The sequence below is a fragment of the Hemitrygon akajei genome, chromosome 28, assembly GCF_048418815.1.
Source record: "Hemitrygon akajei chromosome 28, sHemAka1.3, whole genome shotgun sequence".
NCBI classification, from domain to species: Eukaryota; Metazoa; Chordata; class Chondrichthyes; order Myliobatiformes; family Dasyatidae; genus Hemitrygon; species Hemitrygon akajei.
The window spans coordinates 6,007,517-6,027,140 of NC_133151.1; the positions used below are offsets into that span (position 1 = coordinate 6,007,517).

The 19,624-nt window shown below is 52.2% G+C and overlaps 1 protein-coding gene across 1 annotated transcript; it reads left to right on the forward strand.

Annotated features, from left to right (window-relative positions):
- Positions 1-2,535: 2,535 nt before the first annotated feature.
- On the forward strand, positions 2,536-15,105 carry zdhhc24 (zDHHC palmitoyltransferase 24). Its single transcript, XM_073031244.1, has 4 exons — positions 2,536-3,306; positions 4,550-4,827; positions 7,533-7,869; positions 14,529-15,105. Exons 1-3 carry the CDS (start codon positions 2,957-2,959, stop codon positions 7,838-7,840), a joined length of 936 nt encoding a protein of 311 aa, XP_072887345.1. The 5' UTR covers positions 2,536-2,956; the 3' UTR covers positions 7,841-7,869; positions 14,529-15,105.
- The last annotated feature ends 4,519 nt before the right edge of the window (positions 15,106-19,624 follow it).

The window sequence follows — 19,624 nt, forward strand, 5'->3', positions numbered from 1 at the left end:
GTACTGCAAAAAGGGTGAAAATTACACTGAGGCAGTGTTCATGGGTTCAATGTCCGTTCAGAAATCAGATGGCAGAGGGGAAGAAGCTGTTCCTGAATCGCTGAGTGTGTGTCTTCAGGCTCCTGTACCTCCTCCCTGATGGCAGAGGGGAAGAAGCTGTTCCTGAATCATTGAGTGTGTGTCTTCAGGCTCCTGTACCTCCTCCCTGATGGCAGAGGGGAAGAAGCTGTTCCTGAATCATTGAGTGTGTGTCTTCAGGCTCCTGTACCTCCTCCCTGATGGCAGAGGGGAAGAAGCTGTTCCTGAATCATTGAGTGTGTGTCTTCAGGCTCCTGTACCTCCTCCCTGATGGCAGAGGGGAAGAAGCTGTTCCTGAATCGCTGAGTGTGTGTCTTCAGGCTCCTGTACCTCCTCCCTGATGGCAGAGGGGAAGAAGCTGTTCCTGAATCGCTGAGTGTGTCTCTTCAGGCTCCTGTACCTCCTCCCTGATGGCAGAGGGGAAGAAGCTGTTCCTGAATCACTGAGTGTGTCTCTTCAGGCTCCTGTACCTCCTCCCTGATGGTAGCAATGAGAAGGGGGCATGTCCTGGGTGATGAGGGTCCTTAATGATGGACGCCACCTTTTTGAGGCACCACTCCTGGAAGATGCCCTGGATACTACGGAGACTAGTGCCCATGATGGAGCTGACTGAGTTTACAACTCTCTGCAGCTTACCTCGATCCTGTGCAGTAGCCCCCCCCTCCACCCCCATACTAGATTTTACCCAGTCAGAATGCTCTCCACAGTACACCTGTAGAAATCTGAGAGTGTCTTTGGTGATATCGCGAATCTCCTCAAACTCCTAATGAAATATAGTCACTGTTGTGCCTTCTTTTTGTAATTGCATCGATATGTTGGGCCCAGGAGCGATCTTCGGGGAATGTTGACACCCAGAAACTTGAAAGTGCTCACTCTTTCCACTGCTGATCCTTCGATGAGGACTGGTGTATGTTCCCTCAACTTCTCCTTCCTGAAGCCCACAATCAACTCACCGGCTTTCTGATCTTACTTACTTGGTCTTACATTTGCTTCTCCCCTGCAATACCCTTTCCTCCCCTCAACGACAGAGAATCTCACCTGGTCCCTCAACACCAGCTCCATAGCAAAGAAAGCCCAGCAGCGTCTCTGCTTTCTGCGAAGGCTGAGGAAAGTCCATCTCCCACCTCCCATCCTCATCACATTCTACAGGGGTTGTATTGAGAGCATCCCGAGCAGCTGCATCACTGCCCGGTTCGGAAATTGCACCATCTCGGATCTCAAGACCCTGCAGCGGATAGTGAGGTCAGCTGAGAAGATCATCGGGGTCTCTCTTCCTGCCATCACGGACATTCACACTACACGCTGCATCCGCAAAGCAAACAGCATTATGAAGGACCCCATGCACCCCTCAAACAAACTCTTCTCCCTCCTGCCGTCTGGGAAAAGGCTCTGAAGCATTCGGGCTCTCACGACCAGACTATGTAACAGTTTCTTCCCCCAAGCTATCAGACTCCTCAATACCCAGAGCCTGGACTGACACCTTACTGCCCTATTGTCCTGTTTATTATTTATTGTAATGCCTGCACTGTTTTTCTGCACTTTATGTAGTCCTGTGTAGGTCTGTAGTCTAGTGTAGCTTTCTCTGTGTTGTTTTTTTTACATAGTTCAGTCTAGTTTTTGTACTGTGTCAGGTAACACCATGGTCCTGAAAAACGTTGTCTCATTTTTACTATGTACTGTACCAGCAGTTATGGTCGAAATGACAATAAAAGTGACTTGACTTGAAATCCCTTCCCTCAATTCCCTTCTTTCCCCTCCTCCCCTCACATTCCTTCCCTTCCCTCAATTCCCTTCCCTCTCCTCTCCTCACTTCCCTTCCCTCCATTCCCTTCCCTTGCCTTCCCTCCCCTCACTTCCATTCTCTTTCCTCCCCTCACTTACCTTCCCTTCCCTTTCCTCCCCTCACATTCCTTCCCTTCCATCAATTCCCTTCCCTTCCCTTCCCTCCCCTCACTTCTCTTCCCTCTCCTCAATTCCCTTCTTTCTCTTCCCCTCAATTCCCTTCCCATTCCTTCCTCCCCTCATTTCCTTTGCCTCCCCTCCCCTCCCCTCCGTCGTCTCATTTGTCGGCTACCTTCTCGCTGCCTGACCTACCGGGTACAGTATTTTCCTATCTGTGTTCATCTCCATCTTGGGCAGGAAGCCTCCAGCCTACTCCGTTACCCTAGCAACCGCTGCTCCCCCGACCTTCTTTGCCTCGCTTAACATGGCGGGCTGCGCGTCCCGGTTCTTTACAGTACTACTTTTATTTATTTTTAACCAGACACTCCGGAAACCTACGTCAGCGTTTTTTAAAAAAAAAATTCCCTTTCGTAAAAGCGCTTTTCTTTGCCTTTATGTCAACGCTCTGGGCCAATTTGTTGGGTGTTTTTTTTTGGTGGTTCCCGCATCTGATTGGTTGCCTTCACCTGCCCGTTGGAGTCGGAACCGCCCCGTGGGCGGGGCGAGAGACACCGGAAGTTACGGATTGGTTTCCGGGGAGAGTGGGTTTAGACTTTTGCTGGGGGCTGCTGGTGCTTGGCGACCTCCAGCAGGACCTCGAGCGTGGGACTGCCTGCTGGTTTCTGGCAGTCTTTGCTGGAGCCTGGTGACTTTCTGTTGAAATTTGACGCTCTCAGCTGGTCTCTTCTGGAGGCTTTTGCTGACCCCCCCCCCCCCCCCCATTGAGACCGGCAGCTCAGCTGGTCCCTGTTGGCGAACCCTCGTTAATTCAGCTCTGTCTGTGGTGGGGGTCTGCTGGTAGCTAATAGCCTCTGCTGGTCTCTCGGCAGACGTGAAATGAAACCCAGGTTTCTGGTGGCCCACTGTGAACTCTGATCGCCCTTCCTGGCGTCTGCTGGTGGCTAAGTTGGTCTCTGCTGGTGTTGAGTGTGGGAGCATGGCAGTACTGGAGAGATTTGAGCCAGCGGTCTATGCCCCTCTCTGCATGACCTCCATCATGACACTTACGGTCTCCCTGGAGGTGGTATATGTCATCCTCACCGACCCACACTTGGCCCCTGCCCCCTCCGTGGATAGGACAAGGTCTAGTTTGGAGCCAGAGCCCTGGGGGACACCTCGTACCGTGGCCAGCCCTGGTCGGGCTTTGGGGATGTGGCAGATAATCCACCTTACCTTCCTAGCCTTCATCCTGGGCAACTTGCTGGGAAACCTCTGCTTGTTCATCCGGAGGAACCCCAGCATCCGCGGAGTGTTCCTGGCCAACCAGGCGGTGGGACAGGGCTGGAGGTAAGCGGCTGTGCCTGGGTGAGTGGGAGAGAGCAGGGGAGGGGGGCGCTAGGATTCCAGAAAGATCAAGGGTGAATGGCCGTCAGGGTGAGTCTCTACCCGTCATACCGGGCGGCTGTTGATCGGACTCATCGGATCAGAAGAGTTTGACAGGTCAGTGAATGGGGAGGGGTTGGTCCCATTGGGAGTGAATGGGAAGGGTGGGGGTCCCATTGGGAGTGCGGACGGTGGGGGTGAATGGGAAGGGTGGGGTCCCATTGGGAGTGCGGACAGTGGGGGTGAATGGGAAGGGTGGGGTCCCATTGGGAGTGCGGACAGTGGGGGTGAATGTGATAGGGTGGGATCCCGTTGGGAGTGCGGACGGTGGGGGTGAATGGGAAGGGGTGGGGTCCCATTGGGAGTGCAGACAGTGGGGGTGAATGGGAAAGGGTGGAGTCCCATTGGGAGTGTGGACGGTGGGGGTGAATGTGATCGGGTGGGATCCCGTTGGGAGTGTGGACGGTTGGAGTGAATGTGATCGGGTGGGATCCCGTTGGGAGTGTGGACGGTGGGGGTGAATGTGATCGGGTGGGATCCCGTTGGGAGTGTGGACGGTTGGAGTGAATGTGATCGGGTGGGATCCTGTTGGGAGTGTGGCCGGTGGGAGTGAATGTAATTGGGTGGGATCCCATTGGGAGTGTGGACGGTGGGAGTGTATGTGATCGGGTGGGATCCCGTTGGGAGTGTGGACGGTGGGAGTGAATGTGATCGGGTGGGATCCCGTTGGGAGTGAATGTGATCAGGTGGGATCCCGTTGGGAGTGTGGACGGTGGGAGTGAATGTGATCGGGTGGGATCCCGTTGGGAGTGTGGACGGTGGGAGTGAATGTGATCGGGTGGGATCCCGTTGGGAGTGTGGACGGTGGGAGTGAATGTGATCAGGTGGGATCCCGTTGGGAGTGTGGACGGTGGGAGTGAATGTGATCGGGTGGGATCCTGTTGGGAGTGCGGACGGTGGAAGTGAGGACTGCGGGTTGGGTCTTTTGGTTGTTGATCTGCAGGTGGGGTGGGGCGACGCAGTGGGGGGGGAGACGGAGGGACGAGGTGGCAGTGTGTGGCTGTCAGAGGGTGTATGTATGGTTTGGGAGTTAATGGTTGTGGGTTACTCAGTGTGGGAGTCGGTGATGGATGATTGCCAGTGGGTGGATAATGGTGGGCTGCTCTCTCCGGGCGGCGTTGGCCTCATTGCCCCTTTCCCTCCGCAGCTACTGCTTCCTGTGCGAGAGCCACGTGCCCCCACGGTGCTCGCACTGCCCCGACTGCAAGGTGTGCGTGCTCCGCCGGGACCACCACTGCGTCCTCTTCGGGCAGTGCGTGGGCCACGCCAACCACCGCTTCTTCCTCTGCTGCCTCCTCCACATGTGGCTGGGCCTCCTCTACGCCATCTCCCTCAACGCCGACATCTTCCTGGGCTTCCTGCAGGAAGGGCTCTCCCTGCACAGCCTGTTCCTCCTCTTCATTCCCTGGGCCATGCTGGTTACAGGTGAGTGGCGTGCACCCGTCCGCATACCTCAACTCCCCTCCCCCCCCCACCGCTTGAAGATAGTCCTGCTAAACCCGTGGCTAATCTGCCCTGAGGGTTGTGAAGTGGGTGGTAGATCGGACAGCGAAGACGTGAGATCTTGATGAGTTGGGGGCGCGAGGGCCCAGGAATGGCAAATGCAGTATAATTGACATAAAGAGCACATACGGAAACTGTGAGTGTGGGTTACAGAGACCGGGAACTGTGCACAGTGATTCCCAGTGTGGGATACGGAGATCGGGAACTGTGCACGGTGACTCCCAGTGTGGGATACGGAGATCGGGAACTGTGCACGGTGACTCCCAGTGTGGGATACGGAGAGAGGAACTGTGCACGGTGATTCCCAATGTGGGGTACGGAGATCGGGAACTGTGCACGGTGATTCCCAGTGTGGGATACGGAGATCGGGAACTGTGCACGGTGATTCCCAGTGTGGGATACGGAGATGGGAACTGTGCACGGTGATTCCTAGTGTGGGATACAGAGATCGGGAACTGTGCACGATGACTCCCAGTGTGGGATACGGAGAGAGGAACTGTGCACGGTGATTCCCAGTGTGGGATACGGAGATCGGGAACTGTGCACGGTGACTCCCAGTGTGGGATACAGAGATCGGGAACTGTGCACGGTGACTCCCAGTGTGGGATACGGAGAGAGGAACTGTGCACGGTGATTCCCAATGTGGGATACAGAGATCGGGAACTGTGCACAATGACTCCCAGTGTGGGATACGGAGATCGGGAACTGTGCACGGTGATTCCCAGTGTGGGATACGGAGATGGGAACTGTGCACGGTGATTCCTAGTGTGGGATACAGAGATCGGGAACTGTGCACGATGACTCCCAGTGTGGGATACGGAGAGAGGAACTGTGCACGGTGATTCCCAGTGTGGGATACGGAGATCGGGAACTGTGCACGGTGACTCCCAGTGTGGGATACAGAGATCGGGAACTGTGCACGGTGACTCCCAGTGTGGGATACGGAGAGAGGAACTGTGCACGGTGATTCCCAATGTGGGATACAGAGATCGGGAACTGTGCACAATGACTCCCAGTGTGGGATACGGAGATCGGGAACTGTGCACGGTGATTCCCAGTGTGGGATACGGAGAGAGGAACTGTGCACGGTGATTCCCAGTGTGGGGTACGGAGATGGGAACTGTGCACGGTGATTCCCAATGTGGGGTACGGAGATCGGGAACTGTGCACGGTGATTCCCAGTGTGGGATACGGAGATCGGGAACTGTGCACGGTGATTCCCAGTGTGGGATACGGAGATGGGAACTGTGCACGGTGATTCCTAGTGTGGGATACAGAGATCGGGAACTGTGCACGATGACTCCCAGTGTGGGATACGGAGAGAGGAACTGTGCACGGTGATTCCCAGTGTGGGATACGGAGAGAGGAACTGTGCACGGTGATTCCTAGTGTGGGATACGGAGATCGGGAACTGTGCACGGTGATTCCCAGTGTGGGATACGGAGATCGGGAACTGTGCACGATGACTCCCAGTGTGGGATACGGGGATGGGAACTGTGCACGGTGATTCCCAATGTGGGATACGGAGATCAGGAACTGCGCACGGTGATTCCCAGTGTGGGATACGGAGATCGGGAACTGTGCACGGTGATTCCCAGTGTGGGATACGGAGATGGGAACTGTGCACGATGACTCCCAGTGTGGGATACGGAGAGAGGAACTGTGCACGGTGATTCCCAGTGTGGGATACGGAGATCGGGAACTGTGCACGATGACTCCCAGTGTGGGATACGGAGAGAGGAAGTGTGCTCGGTGATTCCCAATGTGGGATACGGAGATCGGGAACTATGCATGGAGATTCCCAGTGTGAGATACGGAGATCGGGAACTGTGCACGGTGACTCCCAGTGTGGGATACGGAGAGAGGAACTGTGCACGGTGATTCCCAGTATGGGATACGGAGAGAGGAACTGTGCACGGTGATTCCCAGTGTGGGATACAGAGAGAGGAACTGTGCACGGTGATTCCCAGTGTGGGATACGGAGAGAGGAACTGTGCACGGTGACTCCCCAGTGTGGGATACGGAGAGAGGAACTGTGCACGGTGATTCCCGGTGTGGGATACGGAGAGAGGAACTGTGCACGGCGATTCCCAGTGTGGGATACAGAGATCGGGAACTGTGCACGATGACTCCCAGTGTGGGATACGGAGATGGGAACTGTGCACGGCGATTCCCAGTGTGGGATACGGAGAGAGGAACTGTGCACGGTGATTCCCAGTGTGGGATACGGAGATGGGAACTGTGCACGATGACTCCCAGTGTGGGATACGGAGAGAGGAACTGTGCACGGTGATTCCCAGTGTGGGATACGGAGATGGGAACTGTGCACGGCAATTCCAGGTGTGGGATACGGAGATGGGAACTGTGCAGTGCGATTCCCGGTGTGGGATACGGAGATGGGAACTGTGCACGGCAATTCCAGGTGTGGGATACGGAGATGGGAACTGTGCACGGCGATTCCCGGTGTGGGATACGGAGATGGGAACTGTGCACGGCGATTTCCGGTGTGGGATACGGAGATGGGAACTGTGCACGGTGATTCCCGGTGCGGAGGTCACTGCTGTCGGGGATTGTTGCTTTGAGTGCTCGTGCCTGATCTGTGCTCCTCGTCTCTCCCGCTCGGACAGGCCACGTGGGCGTCCACACCTTTGCGTTTGCCTTCGTGGCGGACACGTGCATCCTGGGCTTCCTCTTCATGTCCGCCTTCCTGTTCTTCCATCTGCGGCTGCTGTGGCGCGGACAGACCACGCGGGAATGGAGCACCGGCCTGCGCGGCCTCTACGACCTGGGCTGGCGGCGGAACGCGGTGGAGCTGCTGGGCCGCCGGTGGTACCTGGCCTGGCTCTGCCCGCTGGTGCCCTCCCCGTTGCCTGGCAACGGGGTGACCTTTGAGACCAGGCCCCTCCCGGCCCATCAGCCCGCCAACACGTACTGAGAGATCTCCCACCCTAGCCACCGTAGACGGTAAGTCAAAACCTTGGAACGTCAGGGCGTTTTGTGAGGGGTGCAGCAGTAGCTTTGCCAAGATGGGAAAGGGTTAAAGACAAAAGTGATTTCTCCCCCCACCACACAAACTAAGATCACCTTAAGAATTGGAACATAGTCACTCGAGTCGAGTATGCGGTTAGAATAAAAGTACGGCACAGAAACAGGCCCTTCGGCCCATCTAGTTCATGCCCAACCATTTAAACTGCCTACTCCCATCAACCCACACAAGGCCAAGTGGTTAAGGCATTGGTCTAGTGATCTGAAGGTCGCTAGTTCGAGCCTCAGCTGAGGCAGCGTGTTGTGTCCTTGAGCAAGGCACTTAACCACACATTGCTCTGCGACGACACCGGTGCCAAGCTGCTTGGGTCCTAGTGCCCTTCTCTTGGACAACATCGGTGGCGTGGAGAGGGGAAGGCCTGCAGCTTGGGCAACTGCCGGCCTCCCATACAACCCTGCCCAGGCCTGCACCCTGGAAACCTTCCAAGGCGCAAATCCATGATCTTATCGAGACTAACGGAGGCCTACACTACACCAGGACAATAGCCCTCCATACCCCCACCATCCAAACCTCTTAAACGTTGAAATCGAGCTAACCCCAATGGAAAAAGCCTGCTCGTATCTATTTACCCTGTCTATAATTTTGTGTACCTCTGTCAAATCTCCCCTCAGCCTTCTACTTTCCAAGGAATAAAGTCCTAACCTGTTCAATCTGTCCCAATAACTCAATAATTCCCAGTCTATCCTCCAGACCCGACTGTTCAAACTATTGGGTTTGGGTGGAACTCCAACTAGAGGACATGGGTTGAGGGTGAAAGGTGAAAGGTTTGATGGGAACGCGAGGGGAAACTTCTTCCCTCGGGAGGTGGTGGGAGTGTGGAACGAGCAAGTGGTGCATGCGAGCTCGATTTCAACGTTTAAGAGAAGTTTGGATGGTGGGGGTATGGGGGGGCTATTGTCCTGGTATGTGTAGAGTAGGCCTCTGTTAGTCTCAATAGACCATGGATTTGTGCCGTGGAAAGTTTCCAGGGCGCAAGCCTGGGCAGGGTTGTGAGGAAGACAATGGGGGATATCTGCGCATGAATGTATGGAGGCTGACGTATGGGCAGCCACCACAGGCTCATTTACAGATCCGAGTCAGGGTCCGTTGTCGCAGAACGCAAGTTGACTGGAGACCCTTCACCTTTGCAGCCTTCCTCCACCCTCACTGCCCTTGTGATGTTCCATCGTCTTCCACCAGCTCCACCGCCGAGATCTTGGTTGGATCGCTCTGTGTGGAATCTCCCCCGTGACCCATCGCAGTTCGGATTCCAACCTAGACTCTGCAGTAACAAACACAAACGCACACACAGCTTGAGGGGGTCAGCAAGCCAGCCTGCAATCTACAGAGTGGATTAAGCAGTTAGCTACGTTTAGAGACACGGCCTCAGACGTCTGGAAATGCAGTTAACTGTTCACCTCCCCGTCCCTTCGTAGATGCTGCCTGGCCTGCTGAGTTCCTCCAACGTTTCGTGTACCTTCTAGCATCTGCAGAGTCTACTGTGTTTTTGGCCCCGCCGACCTGTTTACCCCACCGCGACCTTTCACTCCCGCCATCGTCAACGGGACGTAGACGGGATGCCGGGCTGGGCTGAGAGGTGGCAGATGGAGTTCAACCCAGAGAAGAGTGAAATGGTTCACTTTGGAAGGTTAGAGTACAGGGTTAATGGTAGGAGGAACAGAGGTATCTTGGGGTCCAGGCCCATAGATCCCTCAAAGTTGCTTCTCGAGCTGATGGGGTTGCTAAAAAGGTATGTTGGCCTTCATTAATTGGATTGTGTTCAAGAGCCACGATATCATGTCGCTCCATAAAGCCTTGATTAGACCCCGCTTGGATTATTCTGTTCAGTTCTGGTCGCCTCATTATCGTAAGGATGTGGAAGTTTTAGAGAGGAGATTTACCAGGAAGCTGTCTAGATTAGAGCGCATCTCTAGCTGGGGCTTTTCTCCTTGTAGCAAAGACAGCTGACAATACGTCAGAATTTAAAAAAAGGGAGTAGAAGATTGATGCGAAATGATGCTGGAGCATGGCGACTGGATGTATATAATTGTGGTACGTTATTATTTAGAGATACGATACGGTAACAGGCCCAACGAGCCTGTGCAGCACAATTAAACCCACGTGACCCATTAACCTACTAACACGAACGTCTTGGAATGTGGCCGTGCGGGAAAGCGTGCAAACTCCGGACGGACGGAGGTGGAATTGAACCCTGACCTTCCGATTGCTGGCGTTGTTACTATGGTAACGTGGCGGCCGGCGTGACGCCGTTACCGGTTGGGGCATCGGAGTTGCGGAGCTCGATTCCGGCTCCGCGTGTAAGGAGTTTGTACGTCCTCCCCCTGAACTGCGTGGGTTTCAAACATCTAAACATTTATTATCAAAGTGCAGTCGGCCCTCCTTACCCGCAATCCCACGTGCACCAAATTCAACCAACCACAAACCGTGAAAACCCGGAAGTGCTCTTCCAGCACGTTGTTCGAGCGTGTAGAGACTTTCTTGTCATTATTCCCTCAACAATGCAGTATTACAACTATTTTACAAAGTATTCACATTGTACTAGGTATTATTGGTAATCTAGAGACGGTTTAAATTATACGGGAGGATGTGCGTGGGTTATCGTGGATCAGGATCAAAAAAATCGGAAGTTCTTTTACTAAGCAAGTCGGAACAGGTACATCCGGTATTATTTAACGTCAGTTAGTCAAATGTTTGTCTTAGTATATAGTATATATTTTACCTTTCTACGCATATAAGACACTTCAGAACGTATGTTTCAGTGCCGGGCTCGGGAACGGAAGTTCTCGGGACTCGGGACAGACCGCTTTAATTTCATTTCATTTTTCATTTTTCAATCTTTTCTTTATTGATTTTCAAATATAGAATATACAAATCGGAAGAGGAGTTTAACAAGTAGATAATATAAAAGACATATAAACAGCAATAGTAAAAACAGAAAGTATATAATGTCAAAATCAAATAGATAAAATATTAACAACAAAACACACAAAATGCTGGTAGAACACAGCAGGCCAGGCAGCATCTATAGGGAGAAGCACTGTCGACGTTTCGGGCCGAGACCCTCTGTCAGGACTAGATAAAATATTATGCTGTTATATATATACAATGGTCAAAAAAAACCGACAACTCCTCATAACAATCATAAAAAAAATTAGAAATTTTATTGATAAAGAAAAAAAAAACCACTAACTAAACTGAAACAAAAAAAAGAGAAAGAAATAAAAAGCAAAGAAAAAGAAAGATTGGGCAGTCCAATTGAGGATAAAATTAGAAAAAAAGAGAGAGAAAAAAAAACACATCCTTCCAGTCATCTCCGAACCTTCATGGATAAGGATTTTCCCCAAAGAGAATAAAGAAAAATAAATAGATAAAAATGGCTACAGATCGCTATGGAGTGCGCTCTCCATTGTGCTGGGTTGATGTGGAGGATCAAAAACCCAAAACCCAAAAATTAAACCACTGCATTGCTTAGTAATAATTGTAGCTTTCATCGGGGCAGGGCCTTTCTCACTTTATCCTTTAAAATTGTTCCGATGGTTGACCGACTGTAGCCTAACGCTTTTCCAGTGACCGATGGTGTTTCACCTCTTTCTGATCGCTTTATTATTTCCACTTTATTTTCAATCGTGATTATTTTCGAGAACAGAAACACTGCGGATTCAGAGCTCCGTCGCCGGGTTCCTAATGTCCACCGCACTGAGACAGGTTAAATAAGGTCTGGGGTTCCGCTGGGTCCTAAGATCCGCCGCACTGAGACAGGTTGAATAAGGGACTCGAGCATCCGCAAATTTTGGTATCCGCGAGGAGTCCCGGAACCAATCCCTCGCGGATAAGGAGGGCCGACTATATGGATGCAGTATACAACCTGAGATTCGTCTTCCCCACAGACAGCCACAAAACAGAGAAACACCACGGACCCCTTTTTTAAAAAATTTTTTTATTAGTTTTTCAAAACATTTTACAAAATTAAAAACCCCAAATCCCAATGAGGAGCATTAATACAGAGCAAGGTTAAGCATACAATAACAATATGCTACAAAGGAAGAGAATTTACACGGACCCCATTTAAAGAAAAACACCAAACATCAAAAACCCTCCCCCCCCCCCCATGAAAAAAAATGTGGAAACGGCAAAAGAGCGAAAACATGAGAGGCATATTATAGTTCAGCTCAGTGTTGGTTTTCAGCAGGCCACCCCGATTCAAAGCTCTCCCAAAAGTAGTAACAAAAAGGGAGCATTCCGATCGAGAACACATCATAAACCTGAATTAGGGTTCAAGTATTACAATCTGTGTCGTTTAGACCTTGCCCCACCATATTGTTTAGTGAATTTTCAGGTGGTTCTGCATTTTTCTGGAGGCCTCTCTGTGCAGACTGAACCTGACTACGTCCTAGTCATTCCTCTAATTGTTATCTGTCCAGCTTGTATAAGGCAGCAACAACTACTTTGTTCTTGGCTTTTCTGTCTGTTTTTAGTCTTGTTCCTCCCCTTTTCTTATAAGACATAGAAGGTAGAACATGGAACACCACAGGACATTACAGGCCCTTCAGCCCACAATGTCGTGAAGGGGCTGAGAAGAGCAAGAAGGGGGCATGAGAAGGCCTTGGCGAGTAGGGTAAAGGAAAACCCCAAGGCATTCTTCAATTATGTGAAGAACAAAAGGATGACAGGAGTGAAGGTAGGACTGATTAGAGATAAAAGTGGGAAGATGTGCCTGGAGGCTGTGGAAGTGAGTGAGGTCCTTAATGAATACTTCTCTTTGATATTCACCAGTGAGAGGGAACTTGATGACGGTGAGGACAATATGAGCGAGGTTGATGTTCTGGAGCATCCAGATGTTCAGCCTACTCCTCGATCAGTCTGCCTCCAAGAGGACCACCACCCTGTCATGGGGTTTGGAGGTTTGCCTGCCTGAATGATCTGGAGAGCTTAGTTGGCTGCAGTCAGGGCTCGTGGTGGGGTCAGCCATGGGTAGAGGTCAGAATAAGAGCGGTCCACCGGTCCTCCAGATTCAGGAGTTCAGCTCGGGGCGAACGACCCTGACTGGTCAAGCACGAAGCTGTTACGGAAGCAGCGGCGAAGAATCCTTTGACGTCCAAATGCGACGGAGTTCCTGGGTCTCCACCTGAAATTTCATGACTGACACCCAGTACGCTGCCAGAGATGGAGGACTTTCATTGCTGTCGTAAATGCCAGCGGTGTAACGTGCAGGAGAGAGAGGCCGATCTAACCCTCCACTCCTACGTAGTCCCCCTTTCTTTTTAATCATCCGTGTGCCCCACTATGCAGTTCTTAAATGCCTCTAATGTATCTACCTCTACTACCACCCCTGGCAGGGCGTTTCACACAATCACCCACCACTCTCTGTGTAACAAAAAACAACACTATACCCCCCCCCCCCATACTTTCCTCCAATCCCCTTAAACGTTATGCCCCCTCGTATTAGCTGTTTCCGTCCCGGATAAAAAGGTCTCTGGCTGTCCACTCGATCTATTGCCTCTTATCATCTCTATCAAGTCAAAAGGAACCCAAGGGGCTACGTTTTCACCCAGTATGCAGAACGAGCTGCCTGAGGAAAAGGTTGAGGCAGGTACACTAACAACGTTTAAAAAGGTACAGTTGGCCCTCCTTATCCACGGGGGATTGGTTCCGGGATCCCCCGCAGATACCAAAATTTGCAGATGCTCGGGTCCCTTATTTAACCTGCCTCAGTGCGGTGGTCTTTAGGACCCAGCGGAACCCCGGACTTTATTTAACCTGTCTCAGTGCGGTGGACATTAGGACCCGGCAGCGCAGCTCTGAATCCGCAGTGTTTCTGTTCACGAAAATAATCACGATCGCGATTGAAAATAAGGTGGAAGTAATAAGTTGATCGGAAAGAGGCGAAACGTCATCGGTCATTGGAAAAGCGTTAGGCTACAGTCGGTCAACGATCGGAACAATTTAATGGATCATGTGAAAAGCCCTGCCCCAATGAAAGCTACAATTATTACTAAGCAACGCATGGTTTAACTATTGAAATACGTATGTTTCTTAAGTGATTTACATGCATAGAAAGGTAAAATATTTACTATATACTAAAAAAAAGTTTGACTAACTGGTGCTAAATAATACCGGATGTACCTGTTCAGACTTCAAATCCGACTTAAAGACGGACTCAGGAATGGAACTCGTTCATAACCCGGGACTGTCTGTACTTTCAAGTCATTTCTAGATTACTTACAATACCTAATTAAATGCTATGTAAATAGTTGTTATACTGCATTGTTCAGGGAATAATGACAAGAAAAAATAGTCCGTGCTGCTCAAACAACGAGTGCTGGAGAGAGAACTTCCGGGTTTTCCCGATCCGCGGTTGGTTTAATCCGCGGATAAGGAGGGCCGACCGTACTCGGATAGGAAAGGTTGAGAGGGATACGGGCCAAGCGGGGGTGCAAAGGAGACTAGTTTGGAAGGCATTCGTGGTCGAATGGACCCGTTAGGCAGAAGGGCCTGTCCCTATGAGGTATTACTCAGTAACTCAAAAGGTCTTAGCTTTTGCTGTAATCCGGAACTTGTGCATTCCCTGTTTATCCAGACGTGGAGCTGACCCCTGAGAAGAAGGCTCCTTCGACGTCGCCCCGCACGACCTCCGCTCGAGTCGCCGTGGACGCACGGACTCCCGCCCGATGGCTTCGAGAGGAAACTGCCCTACCCACCCCCTCGTGGTCCCTGGACACCGCAGTGCCTTGCACGGTCCTGGACGATTGGATGATGACCGTGAACCTGCTCCCCGTCCCCACCAGGAAGTATCGTAGGGAAGGCTTTTCTTCATAGCAGACCCTCCATGCCGTACCCCTGGCTTGTTTACACCCTCGAGGGAGGTGGGAGTGAGTCCATTCGGCCCTTTGGGACTGTTCCACCATCCGCTGCGATCTGGACTGATAGCGAGTTCCACGCTCTCAGCCTGTCTGTCTTCAGAGTTGGAAGTAAATTTATTATCAAAGTTCCTGCTGTGGTTAACATGTGCTGCCTGCAGTTTCGTGTTCTTGCAGGCATTTACAAGAAAATAAAAGAAATGCTATCGTCTTCGGAAAGAAACTTGACGTAAATAAGGGCTAACAACGTGGAAATGGGAGACAAGCTGTGCAAATAAAATAACAGAGAGAACGTAAGTTCTAAAGCCTCTTGAAGTGTGCGTGTGTGTAGGTTGTAGAATCAGTGCCGTGCTGTGGTGAGTGAAGTTATCCCCGCCGGAGACTTCAAGGTTGGTCTGCCATGCCTGCCGCATAGTGAGGTGTGCCATTTGCGCTAACAGCCGGCACACCCCCGCGCGTGTCGACCGCGCGCTCCGTAATGCCCGTTCCTGAACCTGGCAGTGCGGGGCCCGAGGCTCCTGAACCTCCTGCACGAAGGTGGCAGCAAGAAGAGAGCGTGGCCTGGACGCTGGGGGTCGCCGGTGACGGGTGCAGCCTCCTCATGGCCGCGCTCCGTGTAAACGTGCCGAGCGGTGGGGAGGGCTTTGCCTGCAATGAACCGGGTGGCGTCCACCGTTTCCTGTGGGCTTTTCCGATCCTGGGCATTGGGATCTCCTGCAGTTAGAAAACTCTCCACTGTGCATCTGTAGAAGCTCACCGGAGGTCTTGGTGACATCCCGAAACTTCACAAGCTTTTAAGAACGTAGAGGTGCCGCCGCATCTCCTTCGCGATGGCACTCGGCGTGCTGGCCCCCAGCACAGCTCCGAGGAATTTAAAGCTCGTGACTCTGTCCACCTCCAGCCCCCAAACGACGACTGGCTTCTTCCTCCTGTAGTTGATCACGGGCGTTTTGGTCTGGCTGGCATTGAGCGAGAGGTTGTTGTTGTGGCAGCGCTCGGCCGGATTTTCAGTCTCCCCCCCCCCCGTACGCTGATCCGTCGCCCAGCGAGGGCGGTGCCGTCAGCAAATTTCACGATGGCATTGGGGCTGTGTTACAGTCTTAGGTGTAAAGCAAGTGGAGCAGTGGGGGCTGAGGACACAGCCTGTGCCGATGGAGATCGCGGAGTAGACGTTGCTGCCAATCCGAACCGATTGGGATCTGCCAGAGAGGAAATCCAGTTGCACGGGGAGGTTCCGAGACCCTGATCTCGGAACGCCCTGATGAATTTCGAGGGAGTGGTGATGCTTTCAACGCTGGTGAATAAAAATCCACTCCTTTCAGTTGTTTGGGGTGGGGAGGGGTCGATCTTTAAAATGACGAAAGGCCCCAAGAAGAAAATAGGGGCAGGAGCAGGCGTTTGGCCTTTCAAGCCTCTCCCGCCATTCAACATGATCCGATCTGTTCTGGGCCCTCTCTTCTGTGCCAGTCCCCCATCGCCCTCAATACCCCAGTCGTTCAAAAGCTAATTTCCTTCCTCTTTAAAAGCCCCCTTGACTGTTGAGGGCAGGAGTTTATCCTTATTTAAGTCCGTCACTCCTGCTGGGGCTTAGGCCCCTGACAGCAGCTCACTAGAGCCCTCTGGTTGTTCCCTAGGTGTTGGCCAGCTTCCCCTTCCTTTCCCAGGAACGAGGGCTTTGGAGCTTCTGTTGACATTTCTAGGTTTTTAACGGGATGGGGGGGGGTTGCTCGCCCCGTTCCCAAACCTCCTCCTCCTGCAGCCAGTTTCAGGCCTGTGGTGGAATTCCCATTGAGAGTGGGGGAGATTCAAACAAGAGGCCATGAGTTGAGACTTAGGGGGCAAAAGTTTAAGGGTAACACGAGGGGGAATTTCTTTACTCGGAGAGTGGTAGCTCTGTGGAACGAGCTTCCAGTAGAAGTGGTAGAGAGGCAGGTTCGGTATTGTCATTTAAAGTAAAATTGGACAGGTATATGGACAGGAAAGGAATGGAGGGTTACGGGTCGGTGGGACGAGGTGAGGGTAAGCGTTCAGCATGGACTAGAAGGGCCGAGATGGCCTGATTCCGTGCTGTAATTGTTCTATGGTTATACGGAGTGTGGGACGTCGTGGTGGGCGAGAATTCCAGAGATTCGCTGCCCCCCCCCCGAGGAGAATTTTCACCGTTTTGGATTCAATGCAGTGGGCCCACGCTGAATCCAGAAGGCAAAGCCATTCTCCTCCTCTGTTTTACGAGAACCACTCCACCACCCCCCCCCAACGATCCTGTGGCCCCATCACCTTGCTGAAGGCTCCCCCACCGAGGGCAAACACCTCACCCCACCCTGCCCCCTCAGCATCTTGTACATTTTAATATCGCCCTTTGTTCAAAGTGTATGTCCGATTCCTTTACCCACAGCCCTCCCATCCCAGGACGTTTCCATTGAGTGGACGCGGAGAGAATGTTCCCACTTGTGGGGTCAGGCTGACTGTGGCGGTGGGGAGGGGGGGATCAATAGAAATGTCAATGTCTATCAGTCGAAAACTCCAGTAGATAAATAAGAGACAAGTGCCTTCTGGCACTTTGGAGCCCTGACTAATCAAAAACCTAACAACCTCAGCTTCAAATACACCCAATAACTTGGCCTTCCTGGGCGTCTGTAGCAATGAATTCCACAGATTCACCACCCTCTGGCTGAAGAAAATCCTCTTCATCTCCCTTCTAAATGGATGCCTTTCTATTCTGAGGCTGTACCCTCTGGTCCTAGACTCCCCCACTATAGGAAACATCCTCTCCACATCCACTCTATCTGTGTCCTCTGGTCCTAGACTCCCCCACGATAGGAAACATCCTCTCCACATCCACTCTATCTGTGCCCTCTGGTCCTAGACTCCCCCACTATAGGAAACATCCTCTCCACATCCACTCTATCTGTGTCCTCTGGTCCTAGACTCCCCCACTATAGGAAACATCCTCTCCACATCCACTCTATCTGTGCCCTCTGGTCCCAGGCTCCCCCACTATAGGAAACATCCTCTCCACATCCACTCTATCTGTGCCCTCTGGTCCCAGGCTCCCCCACTATAGGAAACATCCTCTCCACACCCACTCTATCTGTGTCCTCTGGTCCTAGACCTCCCCCACTATAGGAAACATCCTCTCCACATCCACTCTATCTGTGACCTCTGGTCCTAGACTCCCCCACTATAGGAAACATCCTCTCCACATCCACTCTGTCTGTGTCCTCTGGTCCTAGACTCCCCCACTATAGGAAACATCCTCTCCACATCCACTCTATCTGTGTCCTCTGGTCCTAGACTCCCCCACTATAGGAAACATCCTCTCCACATCCACTCTATCTGTGCCCTCTGGTCCCAGGCTCCCCCACTATAGGAAACATCCTCTCCACATCCACTCTATCTGTGCCCTCTGGTCCTAGACTCCCCCACTATAGGAAACATCCTCTCCACATCCACTCTATCTGTGACCTCTGGTCCTAGACTCCCCCACTATAGGAAACATCCTCTCCACATCCACTCTGTGTCCTCTGGTCCTAGACTCCCCCACTATAGGAAACATCCTCTCCACACCCACTCTATCTGTGTCCTCTGGTCCTAGACTCCCCCATTATAGGAAACATCCTCTCCACATCCACTCTATCTGTGTCCTCTGGTCCCAGACTCCCCCACTATAGGAAACATCCTCTCCACACCCACTCTATCTGTGTCCTCTGGTCCTAGACTCCCCCATTATAGGAAACATCCTCTCCACATCCACTCTATCTGTGCCCTCTGGTCCCAGACTCCCCCCACTATAGGAAACATCCTCTCCACATCCACTCTATCTGTGTCCTCTGGTCCTAGACTCTCCCCACTATAGGAAACATCCTCTCCACATCCACTCTATCTGTGCCCTCTGGTCCTAGACTCCCCCACTATAGGAAACATCCTCTCCACATCCACTCTATCTGTGTCCTCTGGTCCTAGACTCCCCCATTATAGGAAACATCCTCTCCACATCCACTCTGTCTGTGTCCTCTGGTCCTAGACTCCCCCACTATAGGAAACATCCTCTCCACACCCACTCTATCTGTGTCCTCTGGTCCTAGACTCCCCCATTATAGGAAACATCCTCTCCACATCCACTCTATCTGTGTCCTCTGGTCCCAGACTCCCCCACTATAGGAAACATCCTCTCCACACCCACTCTATCTGTGTCCTCTGGTCCTAGACTCCCCCACTATAGGAAACATCCTCTCCACATCCACTCTATCTGTGCCCTCTGGTCCCAGACTCCCCCACTATAGGAAACATCCTCTCCACATCCACTCTATCTGTGTCCTCTGGTCCCAGACTCCCCCACTATAGGAAACATCCTCTCCACATCCACTCTATCTGTGTCCTCTGGTCCTAGACTCCCCCACTATAGGAAACATCCTCTCCACATCCACTCTATCTGTGTCCTCTGGTCCTAGACTCCCCCACTATAGGAAACATCCTCTCCACATCCACTCTATCTGTGTCCTCTGGTCCCAGACTCCCCCACTACAGGAAACATCCTCTCCACATCCACTCTATCTGTGTCCTCTGGTCCCAGACTCCCCCCACTATAGGAAACATCCTCTCCACATCCACTCTATCTGTGTCCTCTGGTCCTAGACTCCCCCACTATAGGAAACATCCTCTCCACATCCACTCTATCTGTGTCCTCTGGTCCTAGACTCTCCCTACTATAGGAAACATCCTCTCCACATCCACTCTATCTGTGTCCTCTGGTCCCAGACTCCCCCACTATAGGAAACATCCTCTCCACATCCACTCTATCTGTGTCCTCTGGTCC